We start from the raw sequence: 18,579 nt of genomic DNA on the forward strand, positions 1-18,579 counted from the left end.
AGCCCCTTACCGGAGCCCCCGAGGCCCTGTGCGGAGACGCCGCCCTCCGTGGTCCGCGCCAGGCTCGGCGGCGCAGCCGGAGCTCCCGTGGGAGCCGGGAGTGCTTGGCCAGGGGTCGCCCGGAAGTTCATGCCAGAACGCCGGCGGGCTCAGTGGACCTGACCCTGAGGACATCTCCCTGACATCGATCTCTGGCCCCGCACCTCTGAGATGAGGCGACACTGGCCCCACCTGCTTCCCCGGGTTCCGATGCGGCGTTAAACACATGGTGTGGCAAATGAAGACGTCCCCAGGTGCATCGGCCTGGCTCCATGATTTTGTTGAGAAGTTGTGGCTTTTCTCCGCTACTCTTTAGAGCCGTGAACATGACAGGAAACTGGTAGCAGGGAATGTTAGGCTGTCACACCTGAATCAGGGTTCCTTGTTCAATTAGGGATCTCAGGTGTGATCCATTTTGTTGTTGCCCGTACCCCCACCCCACTTTCATTTCAGATTCTTTTATTTTTTTTTTAGGCCCTGGTTTAGCTGTGTAGATAGCTTGTCTGTATTGATGTCAACCGTGTTTTTTTTTTTAAATCACTAACAGTGCCTTTACTTAACACTGCTCAGATTCTGTTTTCTGCTCATACCTAAATTTTCTCTCGCCCGTCTCAGTATCACAAGGCCCCCTTGCTGTTCCTTTGTCGCTCTGCTATAGGCTTGACTCAGGGCCGATCTGTTTCCTTCTCTTTTTGCTGCCTTGAATGCCTTTTCCTCAAGTCAGTTGCTCACCTCGGAGAGTTTGTATTGTTTGTTTTTCTCTGTGTTCTAGAGAGTATTGCAGGGTATACTCACTGTTACCTCCAGTTCTCAGAAACAGAGGTCTTTAGTACTTAGAAGATATTCGACAAACATTTGGTGGGTTTTTTTGTTTGGTTTTGGTTTTTTGAGGCAGGATTTCTCTGTGGCTTTAGAGGCTGTCCTGGAACTAGCTCTTGTAGACCAGGCTGGTCTCAAACTCACAGAGACCCTCCTGCCTCTGCCTCCTGAGTGCTGGGATTAAAGGTGTGTGCCACCCACACCCAGCTTTGGTGTTTTTTTTTAAAGATTTATTTTTATGTGTATCAGTGTTTACCTGCAAGTGTGTATATGCACTGTATTCGTGTGGAGGTAAGAAGAGGACATCGAGAGAGGGGGTATGAGTGTGGGTGCTGGAAACTGAATTCAGATATTCCGAAAGAGCAGCAAGTCCTTTTAGCCACTAAGCCATCTCTCCAGCCCCTCAGCAAACCTTTGTTAATGAATGTTAATGAATTGATAGCAAAATATGGAAAAAAATTAAACTTATGTTTGTGTGTGTATAGGCGGATGCCATGGCATGATTTTGGAGGTAAGGGGACAATTTGAAGGAGTCAGTTCTCTGCTCCCATTAGGGTACTGCAACTGGAACTCAGGTTGTATTTGGAGGCAAGTACCATTTGCCTGCTAAGCCATCTACTACTTTTTGTTAGTGATGGGGAACCTGAAAAAAGGCATTCTTTGCTCATAGTACTGAACTTTGAGCTTGTATGAAAACTTTTTTCCAAGTAATTTTAACAATGTGTCTTACAAGCATCACATTTATTCTAGTGGCGGATATTATGACAGAAGGAGAATTTCAGACAGAAATGGACTTGCCCCAAGCCACATAGCAAGAGAGTTGCAGCACTGATTGAACATTCGGTATTTAGTTGTTTTCAATCTATTAGTTACTTATTTTCAAAATGAGAATTAACTGTTGAGTTAATTCTTTGACAGTTAGGTGAGTGGTCTGCAGACAGAGTAGTCCCGAGTAGGAATTTATACACTATGCATTTTGCAAATCTTCTGAGATTTGTTTTTATTTGTGTCTGCCTAAGGACAGATGCCCATGGAGGCCAGAGGCATTGGATCCAGGTAGAGCTGGAGTTAGAGGTGGTTGTGAGTTGCCTAATGTAGTCGTGTAATGAACTCGGGCCCTCTGCAAGAGCATTCAGTCCCTCTGAGCCATCTCTCCAGCCCTGACTTGCAAACTTTTACTTTGTAAACATTTAAATGCACTAAGTTGGCAAATGCTGATATTTACCCAACACTTAATTAGTTTTCTGGAAGTATTGTATGTTAAAGTTTTTGATGTTTATTCTTCATGGAAGACTCTCCTAGTTTTTTTTTTTTTTTCCCTCCTCCTAGACATTTAAGATAAAGACAGTTTCCTGTTAATGTGTTCTATGTCCAGCACAGTGGAACTACTCAGTGCCATTAAGTGAAGAAGTGACTGTCTCACAGTCAGCTCCATTCAGTTGGTTTTTGATCACAGTGAATAGGTGGTTCCTGTATGAAGACATTGGTAGCGTAAAATGCTATTATAGATGTTTGTTATAAGAGCAAAAGAGTTAAAAATAGTTTTCAGGGCCAAGTGTGGTGATGCATGCCTTTAATACCAGCAGCGAGAGAGGCAGATCTTTGTGAGTTCCAGGGCAGCCAGGGCTATGTAGTATGACCCTGTTTCAGACAAAATAAGACAGGAAACAGCTTTCAGGGAAGACTGGTCCCTTCAGTTATCGAGCAATAGATGAAGTTGCTCTTAGTGTAAAGTCTTGGTTTTAAAGCATTTTTTGCTGGTTCTGTTTGGAAAAAACACTTTGAAGATTTTTCAGAAAAGTTTGTGAAGTTGATTTATCATTCTAAATGTCATAGCCATTTTCATTTTATGAAAGATTTCTCTGAAAATGTTATTGAATGAAAATGGGCATCTTCTCGTAGTGTTAAAATAACCCCCGGCAGTGATTCTTTGGTTTTTGTAAAACTTTGTTGAAGACTTCCTTCCTTCAGTCTCCTCCTCTCTGAAGTGCTACATCTTGGTTTAATCCTTTAAAAATAACTCTTGTAGAGCCCCTCAGAAGACCTCTTTATCTTATTCTCCATGTTCCCAGCCAACTACAGATGATCTCTCAAGATCGGCCATAGCTCTGTCACTCTTGGGAAAATCTCCAGCATTTCCATTGCTTCATTAATGAACTTAATAAATTCTTTATCTTATGTTACAGGCCCTGAAAAATGCATCCCACCCTCCATGTTTCTCGTTCTCCTTTCCCTAGTTTATGTCCTGTACAGTGAGCCAGTAAGTTAGTGTGCACTGTAGGGCAGTGGGTGAGACATGGATGCTTCTTACGGAGGAGGGACCTAACAGCAAGTTTGTTTTCCACCAAGAGGCAGAAGTTTGGGGCTTTTCAGACTTTTGGGTGTTCGTGGTTTTCAGATCACTTACACAGGGAGACAATGACCTGTAGTAGGGAGAGGAAATAAGAGGAAACCTGTTTTAGAAATAAGGGATTTCCTTGTCAAGAATCTGGAGGTAAAAAGCGGCGTTCTGGTAGAAACAACATAGTTGTAGACTTTGAGTCATCTTGTACTGTGTTGTAGTAAAATGGAACTGTAAAGATAACCTTTGTGATGCCTGGACAGGATCAAACACAGATCACCTTACACTGGCCCTGCCTTGGGAGAAAGTATGGTATTTGTAAGGTACAAGGCCGTCTCATCTCCTTAACAGACTTTGTTTCTGCTTGTTCCAAAGCCACCTTTGCTTACTTTTGTCTCTCTAAACTTGAACATTTAGGTTGTGGAGGGACTTTTCTGGGAACATTCATTCATGGACTTCAAAGCATGTCTGTATTCTTGAGAGAAGTATCCAAAATAAAATATATACAAGGTTAGAGAGAGCTCTGTGGCTAAGGGCACTGACTGTTCTCTCAGAAGATCCATGTGGGGTGGTTTGTGGATTCCTGTACCTGCAGTGCCAGGTGACCCCATGCCCTCTTCTGGCTTTTGTGGGTGCTCTTTCATACACATAAAAATAAACTTTAAAACGTGCAGCACATGTGTGTTGAATTGAAACTATACTAAAAATTTCATGAGTGTGTCCTAACAGAGAGTCTACAGACGATGAACTTGTTCATGCTTGCTTCTCCTGCACCAGAATCACCTCTGCATCTTGGGTCCTATGGCAGTGAGGCAGGTAGCCCTGCAAGTTCAACAATGGCGGATGCAGTCTTGAAGTTGAGATCCTTAGGGTACTAGGCTTATAAATATTCACTCCTGTAAATCACATTCTTGTCCACTGTGTCACTAGATTTAAAGTTTCAAGCCAGGTGGCACACACCTTTAAACCTAGCACTGAGGAGGCAGAGGCAGTTGGATTCCCGAATTTGAGGCCAGCCTGATCTACAGAGTGAGTTCCAGGACAGCTGGGGCTACAGAGAGAAACCTTATCTTAAAAAAAAAAAGGAAAAAATTTGAAATTATTAAAGCCATATCAATATGTAACATATATTCTTTTCTTTTTCTTTTTAGTCGTGTGGTTTTGCCGTGTTCTGTTCAAGAGGTAAGTTTTTTTGGTTTTGCTTTGGTTCTGAGCATCCTACTGGTATGATTTACTGATATGTTAATCTATGCTGTTTTTGTAGTATGCATTTGCTTTTCTCTTCTCTTTTGGTCAGTTCTGGGATCTTGACCCAGGTCCTCAAACATGCTAGGCAAGCAGTCTACCAATGAGCTGTATTCTCTGCCTTCAGTTTCTATTTCATACCAGCTTCTGTGACAGAATAATCATGGGTTACAGATAATTGTAAATAAACTTCTGTTATATTGTCTCATTTGGGAAAGTCTGTAGAAAATAGTTTAGCTGGTGTAGAAATTCTTTTCAACACTGTCCCAGAAAAATGAGGTTCCAGCCCCAGTTTAATGTCTTCCTACGTGAGAGAGCCTGCTGCTGAGAAAAAAGGTGGCCTCCTTTACTACCGGACACTTGTCTTTCCACAGAACTTGCTTTTCTGTACCACTCGTGACTTGAGTTAAGGCTTCTCTGTCTTACCTGTGGTAACACTGGAGCTTTTCTGATGGTAGCTCTGCCTGCCAACCTCACCACCCCCAAGACCTTCTGTTCTACTCTTAACAGATCAGAGTTAAACATTCCCAGCACATCCATTTGTGCTAATATGCTGTGACCTCATGACCTTACACAGCTAGCCTTATTGCAACATGCACCATCGTTGTGGCTCTGTACTGAAATGGTATTCCTGATGTGATCTTACCGTCAGTTAACATTGAGATGACGGTTTTGATCATATAGTGGAGGACCTCCACCCTGCAGTACAGATAGCTACCTGTCAGACAAAGCAGAGAGGCTGTCTGAGGAACTCCATGGAGCCAAGCTCAGCCCCCCAGGCCCTTCTGAATGTGAGAGTAGTAGTCCCTCAGCTGACAGTAGATACAAAGCAGAGAGTTGGAAGTTGGACAAAACAAACCGATAAGCTAAGAAGTGACAGGTGACAGAAGGCAGGAAAAGCAGAACTGAGGAAGAGTAGTGGTCTCCTCTCATGCCTACTCGGCACAGCTGCATGGTGGCTGAGCAGGGCTGGGGTTTTACCACGTCACTCAGAGCACTGGGTGCACCAGGCCCTCCTCTGTTTGTATAATTGATTAATTGAGCTCAGGAGTGGAACTTGACATTTTTGTAGGTTTTTTATTTTGTGGGGGGGTGGGTGGCTAGCTGATTGAAACAACTTGTTGAAATCTGGAGTCTTGATGTTATACTCAGATTTAACAAGAAACCGGCACTCACACCCCACCGCTTCTACTCTGAGTCTGAGTTACTCTGTTTTGGTTTTAGGAGACAGGCTTTTTCTGTGTAGCCCTGCCTGTCCTGGAGCTCACTCTGTAGACCAGGCTGACCTCAAATGCAGAAATCCAACTGTCTATGCCTCCCAAGTGCTGGAATTAAAAGTGTGGGCCACCACACCTGACCCTGAGTTGTTTTTCAGATAACACCAATGAGAAGACTTAGTATGCTTCAAGTTACCAATTCATTAATCTTATTTCTTCATTGGTTTTTGTTAGACCAAATTTGTCCTGTTTTCAAGACGTCTTAATCCTCTTTTGAAATCTGACATGTTGAAAGTAGGTTTTGAAGGACTTAAGGAGTGTGACCTTAGCATTAGACTAACCCAAGCAGTAGGTCAGAAAATGAAGGGAACAGCCTTCCCTGCAGTCCAGATCATTTTTGTTTTTGGTTTTTCAAGACAGGGTTTCTCTGTGTAGCAGCCCTGACTGTCTTGGAACTCTGTAAACCTGGCTGGCCTCGAACTCACAGAGGCCAGACTGCCTCTGCCTTCCAAGTGCTAGGAATTAAAGGTGTGTACCACCATGCCCCGCTCAATCTAGAGTCTTAAGTAGATACTTGGGAGCACCTAAGGAATTTCTTTAGTTCAGCCTTTCAGACCCTTCCAAATCAAATTGAGTAATGTGGGGTGGGGATAGGCCTATTAAATTAGCCAGCATAACATTGTGTTTTGGAGGGGAGTATTTCCTGGGCGTTTGGTGATTGTTTTATTCTTACAAATATAATTTTAGCTTTGAATTATGAGTTCTTAGAGGTAAAATTTGTGCCTTTTCTTTAAAAATGAAGAAGAAAAATGCTGCTTTAAGCTGTCTTAATCAAATTTGAAGAGACTGGCAGTAGTCCCATGGTTTAGTCCCTGGAACAAGTGAGATCTTAAGCGCCTCAGTTTTGCCACTTATGGTGACTGTGCTGTCAGTGCACAGTCCAGTACCGCTGACTCATGGGAACTGCCCTGCCACTGAGAGCCCTGGCTGGCTATGAACTAGGAATGACTGGGCACACCAGCCTTTCATGCTAATGCTTACATGCATATATATCTAGAAAGTTTGTGCTTATGGGAGAATTATATTGAAAAGTTCTCATCTTGGATACATAATACTGGCACTTGCTTCACCAGTCCTAGAAGAGACCCCAGAACTGTGCCAAAAAGTCTTATCCTACCACACAACATACTCTTCATTACCAAGAATGGAGAGTTAGATGGTGGCTCAGACTTAAGGTTACACTCCTAAGATGTAAGAGAAGTAAAACTGTTTTCACAGGGTGGTTCAAAAGTTGAACTTTTCTTGATGCATGTTATTATGTAAGTGAGGTGTTTGTAACTGTTTGATGGTGAACCATGGGAGTGATTCAATCATCTGGCATCTGTCATTTGAGTTTTCATGTAGAACGCGTGCTGAGTGGTTTGCTTGGACTTTCTGTGTCATCTTTATTAAAGTCTTTGCATGGGAAAGTTCTACAGCTTTTAATGACTTAGTAAAACTCTGCTCTTTGGAATTCCAGTATCAGGTTGGACAGCTTTACTCTGTTGCAGAAGCGAGTAAGAATGAAACTGGTGGTGGAGAAGGGATTGAAGTCTTGAAGAACGAACCTTATGAGAAGGATGGAGAGAAGGGACAGTACACCCACAAAATTTATCACCTGAAGAGGCAAGTAGGGTTTCCACCTGTGACCTGCCTCACCTACCTGGCCTCGTATGAGTAGGCCTGCTCAGCTATAATATGCGTGACCATGTGTTGTGCTTCAACTTACTGTGGGCCCCCTCGTGTTTATACTCAGTTATACAAGTGATATGTCTGCCTGTAGCAAAAGTTCAAACAGTAGGGAGGACTATAAAATTACAGCTTCATCCTTAACCTGGAGAGAGATGGTTAGCTCTTATTGAAGACCCTGATTTGATTCTCAAAACTCACGTGGTGGCTCACAGCCATTTGCCACTTTAGTTCCAGGAGATCCAGCACCATGGGTATCAGGTACACATGTAGTTCACATACACACATGCAGGCAAACCATTCATATGTAAGGTAAAAATATATAATTCATCTCATTCCTTGTCATCAGTGTCTGTAAAAAGAGAAACACTTGAAACACTTATCCTGGTTTTTCCTTGTTTTTGTCTGATACCTATAGGAGTCTTTTTATTTTTATTTATTTATTTATTTTATGTGTATGGGCATGTAGGTTCTAGAGCAAGTGTGTATGCCATTGTTTGTGGAGAGGCCAGAGTACAACTCAGTATTGTACTCAGAAATGATGGCCCCATTGGGATAGGGTGTGTGTATTGACCTGGACCTCACCAGTTTTACTGGACTGACTGGTACTTGGATTTTGGGTACAGGCCGGTGTGCCCCACTACATTGACATGGTTTGGGGGATTGATGTCAGGGTTTTGTGCTTACAAGACAAGAATTTCATCAATTGAGTAACCTCCGCCAGCAGCCCCTGTGTGAGTCTTTTTAAAGGCAAGTAAAATTCCCTGGTATAGGCCCAGCATAGTTTATTTACCTATGTCCTATGTGGTCGGAATGAAGAGTCCCACATTTTAGGTAATTTGCAGTTTAGTACCTTTTAGGACAAAGAAGGATCGCTGGAAACTGCTGGAAAGCTGTGACAGTTTAAATTGTCCTCCAGAGCTCCATGTAATAATCTTGGATAGTTTTCTGTTTGGAATTTTTGCCAGTTTCACTTGTGATTCTTCATGAGTGTGGTTGGATGTGTGATGGTAGGGAGATCTGTGTGTCTGGTAGGGTTTTCTTTGTTTTATTAAGTTCTTTTGTGCGTTCATCTTAAGCTTGAGTCTTATCCATACCTTTTCCTTTAGATGTTTTTTTTTTTTTTTTTTTTTTTTTTTGAGACAGGGTTTCTCTGTAGCTTTGGAGGCTGTCCTGGAACTTACTTTGTAGACCAGGCTGGCCTCAAATTCATAGAGATCCGCCTGCCTCTGCCTCCCGAGTGCTGGGATTAAAGGCGTGCACCACCAATGCTGGGCTTCCTTTAGATGTTTTACAGTAGGAAATGCATACCCGAGAGTAGAGATGGCTCTAAGTCCTTTTGCAGACCACCTCCCTTTCTCTTAAGGTTGGGAGGGCATCTCTCTTGTCTCAGTTTTCTTCTCTGTACATCCAAGTAAATCTTACTCGTATTCCTAAAGCACCTTGAAATTGTAGGTGAGTTTAGGTGGTTACTTTGAATTTTATCATAATTTTCTTTTATAACGTTTTATTTTTGCGGGTGTGTATTGTGTGTCACGAGAGTGGAGTTGCCTGTGGAGGCCAGAGGAGGGTTCAGGGTATAATGATCTCCACTAGACTGGAAACTGAACTCTGGCAGGTACTTTGTCTCAACCACTGAGCCTCTATAATTTTTGATTAATTCAGTTCTATGAAGAGCTAGAAGTTCCTAAATGAAAGCACTGAACTCTTTCTGGCAGTGCCAAAATAAGCCAAAGGGTTTAATATGTAAAATTTTGTATTGGTCTTTGATATCCCCTTATAGATTACTATTCCAAATGTGAAAACATGAGCTTGTTCCATTGCTGTGACAAAACAACATGACCAAAAACAAATAGGCGAGAAAAGGGTTCCTTTGGCTTAGAAGTCACAGTACATCGTGGAGGCAAGCCAAGGCAGGAGTACCAGTCACCAGCCTGCTCCCCCTGGCTTGCTCAGCCTGCTTTCTGTAGCACCCAGGACCACCTACGCAGGGGTGGCATCTACCCAGAGTGGGCTGGAGGCCCTCCCTCATCAATCATTAATCAAGAAGATGCCCTTACAGACTTGCTTGCAGGCAATGTGGTAGAAGCCTTTTCTCAGAAGTTCTTCACTAGCTTGTGTCAAGTGACAGAAAACCAATCAGGACACATCTTGAAATAAATGTGTACTATCTTTTGTTTGAAACCTAAAAGCTCAGATATTAGAAAAATGGCACCTTGTTGTGTAGAAAAGTTCTGTTACTGGGCCATTAGGTATTCATATAGTGTTCCATGTTTTTAAAACCTAATCAGATAAAAAGCCTAGAAAGTCATTAAAATGTTAGGAATGTTTATCACTTCCTGCTGAGATATGGGTGATTTCATTTTTATGGGAGAGAAGACTATTAAATACCATTTTTGAAACATCTGATTTAGGTAACTCTCCAGCCATAAATAATGACTCTTAGTTGAAGAGAGCTATAAATATGGTCACTGCAAGTGATATTATCGCTCAAGAAGCTTATTTGGGTATAATAGAACTTTCAGACTTGGTAGTACAGGGTCTCTGGATGCTGCCTTGCTGTGTTCTTGGTCTCCTTGATCAGCATCTTCATTACGGAAGGAACCAGAGTCATTCCACAACACCTTTTCTGTGTACCAGTCCCCAGACAGGCAGCTTATGAGTTTTGTACCAGGAGACACGGGAATACACACTTGCCCCAGTACCACCAAAATATAAAACATACAAAAAAAAAAGAGCAGTAACCCTTATATAGCTAAACTCTCTTACCTTTTTTTAAATAACTAAACTTTGTTAATCATTTTTAACAATAACTTGGTACAGGATTATTTGGGGATTAAAATAAACTGTTAATACTGCCCACCTCATCAGATTTGGAATGTGGTAACATTCTTTGATAGAAACAAAAACGATGGTGCAGTTGAAAACATATCCAATATCTTTCTCCTCACAGCAAAGTTCCTGCATTTGTAAGGATGATTGCTCCCGAGGGCTCCTTGGTGTTTCACGAGAAAGCCTGGAATGCTTACCCCTACTGTAGAACAAGTAAGCTGATCCCCGGCAGCACTGGGCCCCACTGCCCTTATGAGTGCCCCAATCTCGAGGGTTAGAGCAAGCAAAGCAACCTCTGGGGTCTCAGGTAGTCACTGCTTCACTGCTTGGGTGATGGCCAGGGAGCCACTGGTTTCCTTCTCAGACCTGTGTGTAACCCTTAGTTCATTCCCAGAGGACAGCCATACAGTAGTCCTGCTGACTGCTGGCTTTAACACGTAAACATGGAAACCTTAAAGGTTATGTGCACCCAAGGTGCCTTTTGGTGCTCCAGCAGCCCTCTCAGAAAATGTTACAGATTTGCTTTCCAAACCAGCTTCATAAATGATGTTATGTTTTTGTGATATTCTTATTAGCATTATTTTAAATTAAGGTAGATTATTCTTCATATTGTCCTTGAATTCCATAGTCTTAATCAAGATCTCTTGGTGTCACTTATGTAGAGACCATTTTGAAGATGTAAGCTACTAAGTGTTATGTCTTTGGGATAGCTTAGTCCACCTGACATAAATATGGGGACAGGCTGTTTTGACTCCATCTAATTGAAGTTTTTCCTGTTTTGCTGTCCGCCTCGTGTCTCTGCCTCAGTTGTAACGGTGAGTAGCACACACTGTTCTTCAAACTTTGTTTTTGCATCCTGTTGATTCCCAGCTGCTACTGGCTTTTCGCTTGAGCTCCCATCGTCAATGTATCCTCCCCCTACCGTCCCCACCTCATGTCCCAGGCTTGCCTCACGCTCCTTACTGGTTCTCCTTCGCTTTTGCTGCTGCTTTGAATGTCCAAATTGTTCAGCAAACCTCTGGGCTTTCTCTCTCTGCCCCTGCCCTGCACAATGAGTGGGGGTGCTTGGATTATGTAAAAGCATCGTTTGCCATACCCAACAGGCCTCTCAAAAATCTGGAGCTGGAGATTCAGCTTGGCTGTTGAGAGCATGGGTTGCTCTTCCAGAGGACCCAGGTTCGGTTCCTAGCACCCAAGTAATAGCTCACAACCATCCATAAATCAAGTTCCAGGGGATCTGATGCCCTCTTGTGACCTCTGTGGGTACCAGACACACGTGTGGCCCACATACATAGATGTAGGCAAAACACTCATACACATAAAATAAAGCAAATCTAAAATAAAATGGGAAGTTCATGGCTCTGGATTTGGAAAGAGATTCACATGGGGTTGCTATGTGGGGAAAGACTCCCACAGAACTGTGAAGCGTGCATCACTTTCTCGTGTTCTCTACAGAATGAATATATGAAAGATGACTTCTTCATCAAAATCGAAACATGGCATAAACCTGACTTAGGAACCTTAGAGAATGTAAGTTTCCACTCTACACTAAAAGGGTGGGGGCATGGCTGCTTCATGGAGTGCATTGAAAACCACTGCTCTAGCCCCTCATGCAGCTTGATGAAGTGCATTTGTCATGTTATTTTTGTTAGCATAGAATGTAAGGGTTCTGAGCACTATGCTTATATCACGCTCATTAAACAGGCAAGATACATTCTGTTACACAAATCACCTCTTAGTGTGCTATAAAATAGCCCTGGCAGATTTCTCATGGGGAAGCAATGCAAAGAGTAAAAACTGTCCAGATCTCAAGATTACCAGCTACTGCCTACTGAAATAGCAATTGCATCCCCATACTTATATCCTGAGGGACTCACGCGCTAAGAAGACATATGGAAATGTAGCATTTTTCCTGAAAAAGAACATGCTAAAGTTTTCTGTTTCTCACAGGTTCATGGCTTAGATCCAAACACATGGAAAACTGTTGAAATTGTCCACATAGACATTGCAGATCGAAGTCAAGTCGAACCAGCAGTGAGTACTACCCGATGGCATCCTGATTTGTCCCCTTCACGTCTCACAAAGTTTTCTGTCTTTCACATACTCTGCATTTCTACACTGAAATGATCCTGGCACCCAGGACTGGTCTGGGCAACGGGGACCCTGGAAGAAGGGGAAGTGACCATTTTCTGTGCCATAGGCAGGCCCTTTAAGAAAGGGAAGAGTACTTCACATATGTTGGGGAATGTTTGCTCAAGAAATGTTTCCAAAACTACTCTGTTTTCTGCTTTAAAATCATGAAGATCTTCTGTACTTTTATACTAAGTATGAGTAACTATGTTTAACAGCATGCTATTTTGATTTTGGCTTTTTAAGCTTCTTGAATTTTTATGTGTGTTTATTGCAATTGCACATCACACATGGAGGCCAGAGGACAACTTTCCTGAGTTGGCTCTCTCCTCCCACCTTCACATGTGTTGTCAATGGAGTCAAACTCATGTCATCAGGCTTGGGTGGCAAGGACCTTTTACCTACTGAGCCATCTTGCTAGCTCCTACATTTTGATTCTTCTAAATGTACCTGCACCTGCCTCTTCTGACCTAATCTCCCCTCCAGTGCCAGGTGAAGACTTCATTTATTCTGGTTCCCTGGGGTTGGCAAATACTAACTTAGGCCTATAGTATGCAGGTACTCTATTGATCGTGCACATTTTATAGCTAGGGTGGCTCATATGCTTTGTTCATGGACAGGGCATTCAGTGTTCCCTACCATTCTGTTTCTAGTGCGTAGTCTCTGAATTTGAGCAGTGTTGTGAGCTCAATAGAATAGAAATAGCAAATGCAAACTGTCCGCTTTACTGTTGAAATTTAAAGGTGAGTCTTCTAAAGCAAAGGTCTCTGACCTTTATCAGGAACACCTGGGGTTGAAGTTAATAGTGACTGGGCTGGACACCGCTCTTTTAGGGTCCCTCCCTGCTTAGAAGTTTCATTGTTGGGCTGGGGAGATGGTTTACTGAGTATGGGCCTAGTGACAGACTGATATCTGAGACTGACCTCTGGCCTCTGCACACACAGAGACCACTGAAAAGTAATTGTGGGGGTGATCCTGGGGCTTGTTTGTTTTTAATTGTACTGTAATTTGAAGTTACCTGAATTTCAATGATATTTCCATCTTTGAAATTATGTAAAGGAAACTATTTTAGTCTGTTCAAGCAGGGAATCATTCAAATGGTGTCTGCTATTTTCGTTGGGGGCATCTTTTAGCCATTATTTACTGTATGATAAAGAATGGTGAAAGAAAGAGAAGTATCTAGGATGAAAGAGGCAGTTAGTCAGCAGGTTGGCTGGGTACCCAGCGTATCTGGTCACAGACAAGGAGGAAGAAGAGGATTGTGGCGAGCCAGGATTGGTTGCCTTGGGAACAGCATTAATAATACATTGGTAACTGAAGTGATGTGTTGGCCAACAGAATAAAATGGTGACATCAACTAACCCTGGACCTACGTGATTCAGTAGAGTATAGGACATGCATGGCTCTGCTGGGAGCATGAAGTTTGTTCTTGTCCTAGGACAAAAGTAGACAGTGTTTGAGAGTGTGGCCAAGGCAGCCTTCTGCTCTGCTACCTTGCAGTTGAGAAGACCCTGCGTTTGCAAAGGCTACACAGGTGGTTCTGTGGGGATGGTGTTTGGGTTGGATGGTAATGGAAAGAACGGATTGGACCCGGGCATTGTGATTTGGTGGAGATGGTTGTGACCAAGAACACTCAGTCTAAAACAGGCTCAGATTCAGAGTCTGAGGCTCTGACGCCTACTGCCTTTCTTTCTGATCTTAGACAAAGTCTCGAGACCTCCTGTACACAGCTGTTTAATCTTGGGCAAACAAAGCTGACTGCCACACAACACTAAATGTAGGCACTTGGTAGTAACTCAGCATGTGCAGGCCTAGCTGCCATTGCTAGCTGCATCGTGCAAGTGTCTGCTTCAGTGTCACTAGAGACTGTATATGAGTGCTCACCTGGAGTTTTTTTTTTCAAATTGTGTGCACGTGTGCAAAGATGTACTTTTTATGTGTATGTGTGTGCATGTACTCACACATGTGCATGTGGGTGCTTTGGTGTTGCACCCGCCTCGACCAGCAAGGAAGACGCAATGCCCAGACTCTTCTTTAAGCAGTTTATTCAGGAACCTTGAACAGTCTTCTCCCGGGGAGCGCCAACCCACAGCTTAAAAGCCCTTGGGCGGCCAACCCCAGTATGCCACGTGGAACATGCAGATAGGTCCACGTACACGGAAGCAAGCCTGATATCCAGCCTTAACCAAATACAGGTGTTGTTTATCACAGAGAGCACTTGCTGTCGGGCTAGCAGAAGGCAGAAGCCAGCACCATCTTAAAGGTGCAGCACTTCGCAGCTCTCTACACTTTGGAAGGCCAGAAGAGAGGGTATCAAGTCCTCTGGATCTGGGGTTACAGGTTGTGAGTTGCTTGGGGTGGAAGATGAAGCCAGTGCTTTTTAGCTGCCCAGCCACCTCCCCAGCCCAATTTTCTGTGGTTTTACAGGGTTCATAACTCCTCTTTGCAAAGCTGCACTTCAGATATGAGTAAATGCAAACTTAAAATATATTGATTTCACGGTACCATTTTTTTTGTTGTTGTTGTTGTGATAAAATGCACACAACATAAGTTAGCCTTTGAATTCTCTAAAACTGTACAATGCAGTGGCATATTGTGTATTCACAGTCATTACTGTATAGTTCTGGGATACTTTTGTTACCCCAAGAGGATACACTGTATCAATGCAGGTATCCTATTCCCCACTCCTTCTTAACCCCAGCCTTTTGAGGCCACTGGGGTTTTCCTGTTGGGTATTTCCTGCACCACATGGCCTGCTGTGTCTGGGTGCTGCTTAGACTGTGCGTGGTTTCAAGTTTCATTTGTATTGTAGCATATGCCCATGCCCACCTCTTCTTTAGGCTTGACAGTATCACACTGGGTGATAGATACACCACATTCTGCTCAAGCTTTCATCAGTGCTGGGCACTGTGGCTGCTTTGATGGTATCAAGTGGGCATTAGGATCTGGATACTTCCTGCTTTTGCTGCAAGCACATCTCTTCACCTCACAGCAGCTCACAACAAAACTTTTTTTTTTTTTTTTTTTTTTTTTGGTTTTTTTGAGACAGGGTTTCTCTGTATAGTTTCGAGGCTGTCCTGGAACTCACTCTGTAGACCAGGCTGGCCTCTAACTCACAGAGATCCACCTGCCTCTGCCTCCCCAGTGCCAGGATTAGAGGCGTGCGCCACCAACATCTGGCTTCACAACAGAACTTTAAAATGATAGAGTTTATTTTCTTCCTGCTGTTCACTTTATAAGAAATGAAACAGTTGCACTAATAATTTTGAGAAAATAGGTAGCCAAGGCCTGGCAGACTCAGGACAAATGTAAAATAGTTCTGAGTGGAGAAATAAGAGTTTGAAAGGAAGCCTGAGTCTTCTCACTCCATCTAGTGGAGCTCTCTGTCACTGCAGGTGGGTTTGGTCCAAACATTTCCATTCAGAGGGACTCTGCTTGCTTTAGGGTCTCCCTCTGCTGGGCTCTTAAGTGGCTCAAGGTTCACTGCTGTTGACTTACCGTGTTTGCTCTTTTCTTAGGAGCTGGATTTTACCATGTATTGGAAGGACTGTGATTTGACCCCTGGTGTAGCTGCATACTTGACTCAATGCTTTGACATGTTTGTGTAATTGAAGTGGCATTGTCAGAATAACTCTAGAAGCAAAGATTTGTTATAAGAATCTGTCAGTGTGACTTAGGTTCACAGCATAGTTGCTATAGGAACCATATGCATGTAAATATGTAGGTTATTAAGGGTATTCTGTTGCTGCCTTTTGGAACAATTTTGTAAGACTTGGTTTAGATGCATTATTTTTTAAAGAAACCAGTGGGCTGTGTGATATTTCTGTATAAATATCTCACTCAGTTTCTTTTGTGCATTAGATTGTATTCACCTTGCAAAACTGACTTCCTGCTTGAGAGAAAGGCATTGAAGTGGTGTGCCAGTAAAGGCTTGTACCATCCAAGGAGGAAGGGTCCTTCCTCATCTCTGGAGTTGAGTAGTCTTAGAGTACTCACACTGTGCCAGCAGAATACCTCTGCCCCTCACACCCCGTATCCAAGGCCCCGTGTTCCTGATCCCATCCCATGCCTTCAGTTTCTCAGTGTGTCATCACCCTTGGGCCAGGGCAGCACTGTTCTCATCTGCATTTCATCCACCTAGAAAGGGGCATACTTCTTGATGTGGGGTGAACTTTCCAGGGGAGCTTTGCTGGACTTTTGTTGTTGTTTTCTGTAGTAGTTGTTTGCTGGCTCTGTTGTTGCTGCTGGTGTTTCTATCAGGAGGTTGGGGGATCAAGACTACTTGAGCCCAGGAGTTTGAGACCAGCACGGAGAGACCCCCACCTCAGAAAAACAAGATAAAAAGAAGCAAGAAGGGAAAGAAAGAGGCTGAGTTTTATTGTGCAGGCAGTAATGGACACAGTTTCCTGATCCTGCACTGTAGAAACATGATGCTGCCTGCCTGCACTGCAAGGATTCTGAACTGCTACTTGTGATCTGTTTTTGTTCAGGGTAAAAGGTGTCTTATTAGATTGTAAAGAGTCAGCATGTGCCTCATAAAATATCCAAATGTAAGTTTAGAGATCTCCCCCTTCTCGGGTGGTTGATACATAGCCGCAGCAGAGTGTTTGGGCTTCTTTAGCTGCCCTGATGAGATGCTCAGGCGTAGCCTCAGCTCATTTCCAGGATGTACACAAACGCAGCACTTGACATCTGCTTCTGCTTTGTTTCCTAAGGTATAACATTTGAATGTGGCCCCTTTAATCATGCCCAGCACTCTGTCTAAGTAGCTTTCCATGATTTGTATACAAAAGTCACTTCCCAGGAGAGGAAGGCTCATGAGCTTGAAGTGTACACACCACTACCAGCAGAAACCTTCAGTTTGGAAGTAATTTAAAAGAAATGAGCACAGTTTTGAAAAGAGAAATTGAAACCACATTTAAAGGTATTTATGTGGAATGAGAGTTTGTTAGCCTTTCTGTGTGTGACTTTATAACTTCTAGAATGGGTTTCTTTCTTCTGTAGTAGAAATGAAAAAAAAATGATAATTTAAAATTTTGAAATCTAAAATAATGCGTATTAATATGCTTTAAAGAAGTTAGTAATAAGTCTATCTTAGTGATTCGGAAGGTTTAAAAATACTGCTGTAGTGCAGCGAGATGGCTCTGCAGATAAAGGAGCTTGCTGACAAACCTGAGTTCAGTACCCAGGATGCACACGGTGTAAGGAGAGCCAACGCCTGTGAATTGTCCTCTGGCTCCCCACACATGTGATATGGTATACAAGCACCCACACCTTTACACACATGTACCACTTTTTAAAATATAAAAATATAGCTCAGCATGGTGATGCACAATATTTTCCCCCATTCTAAAATGCAGCATGTTCAAAGAGAATAACATGTTCCCTTTGTGTTTCAGCTTGACTGTAATATTTTTGTGGTCAAAGCATTTTTTTTAATGAGGTATTACAAAACCAAAAATGACAGTTTTAGGGACGTGGAGATAGATCACTGAAGATGGTATTCCTGGACAGGAAGAGGCACCTATTTCTGGGTCACAGGAAGGGCCCTCCCAGGGTGAGACTCTGTGGAGCCTCAGAACAGCTGTGGTTGTGGTTACTCAGTAAGCTGGGCTACTTGACTCTTACTGGGCTTTACTCGGTGTTTGTTTGAACCCTTCCCCGCCATGCCTTCCTCTTCACCTGTCTGGGTGTCAGATCTTCCTTTTTTCTGTCTGCCCTTCACTGCAGGCTCACAGTGTGGTCTTGAAGCGCTACTATGCTCATGTCCACTGTACACATAATCTATCTCCAGCAGAAAAATTTGTTATAGCAGCTTTTTCCACACAGGGTTTGGCAACCAACCTCTTAATGGTCTCATGTCCTTCTTAGGAGGACACAGATCCCCTCAGAGGAAGTGAATTGTTGATGACACTTCCCTTCCCTTGAATTATAGGGCTCACCACTCCACCTTCTTGTGGAGAATCCCATGAGGCACAGAATGCCCAGCATTCCCAGAGACTGCTTCTGTTCACTTGTGGGAAGTGTGTTCTAGCACATGGCTAAGACTAGAGAGAGTAGGAGTCTCAGTTGGAGGTCAAGGCCTAACCTTTACTTAACCTTTATTTGCACTGTTGAGGAATTTTCAGCCCAACGAATGGCTGTCATTTCCCCAGCCTTGGCCAGTGGAGGGTTGGGTGTGGAGAGTAGCAGACTCCAAGGCAGGCTGGCAACTTTACTTTGTAGAGC

At 43.2% G+C, this 18,579-nt stretch overlaps 1 protein-coding gene across 4 annotated transcripts in view; it reads left to right on the plus strand.

The window, feature by feature from the left end:
- The window catches only part of Pitpnb (phosphatidylinositol transfer protein beta), a 44,432-nt gene that overhangs the window by 213 nt on the left and 25,640 nt on the right, over positions 1–18,579 (plus strand). For 2 of the 4 annotated variants that reach the window (XM_005078906.4, XM_005078907.4), the window contains exons 2-7: positions 4,351–4,381; positions 7,181–7,326; positions 10,343–10,434; positions 11,029–11,036; positions 11,677–11,751; positions 12,172–12,255. In XM_005078906.4, the coding sequence (XP_005078963.1) occupies positions 4,351–4,381; positions 7,181–7,326; positions 10,343–10,434; positions 11,029–11,036; positions 11,677–11,751; positions 12,172–12,255 (436 nt within the window). Of the gene's footprint in view, positions 1–4,350; positions 4,382–7,180; positions 7,327–10,342; positions 10,435–11,028; positions 11,037–11,676; positions 11,752–12,171; positions 12,256–18,579 lie in introns of those variants that run through there. The other 2 variants (XM_040731114.1, XM_040731115.1) reach the window with 2 other exon arrangements.

Source organism: Mesocricetus auratus, unplaced genomic scaffold (genome assembly GCF_017639785.1).
Source record: "Mesocricetus auratus isolate SY011 unplaced genomic scaffold, BCM_Maur_2.0 Super-Scaffold_100025, whole genome shotgun sequence".
Taxonomy (NCBI): domain Eukaryota; kingdom Metazoa; phylum Chordata; class Mammalia; order Rodentia; family Cricetidae; genus Mesocricetus; species Mesocricetus auratus.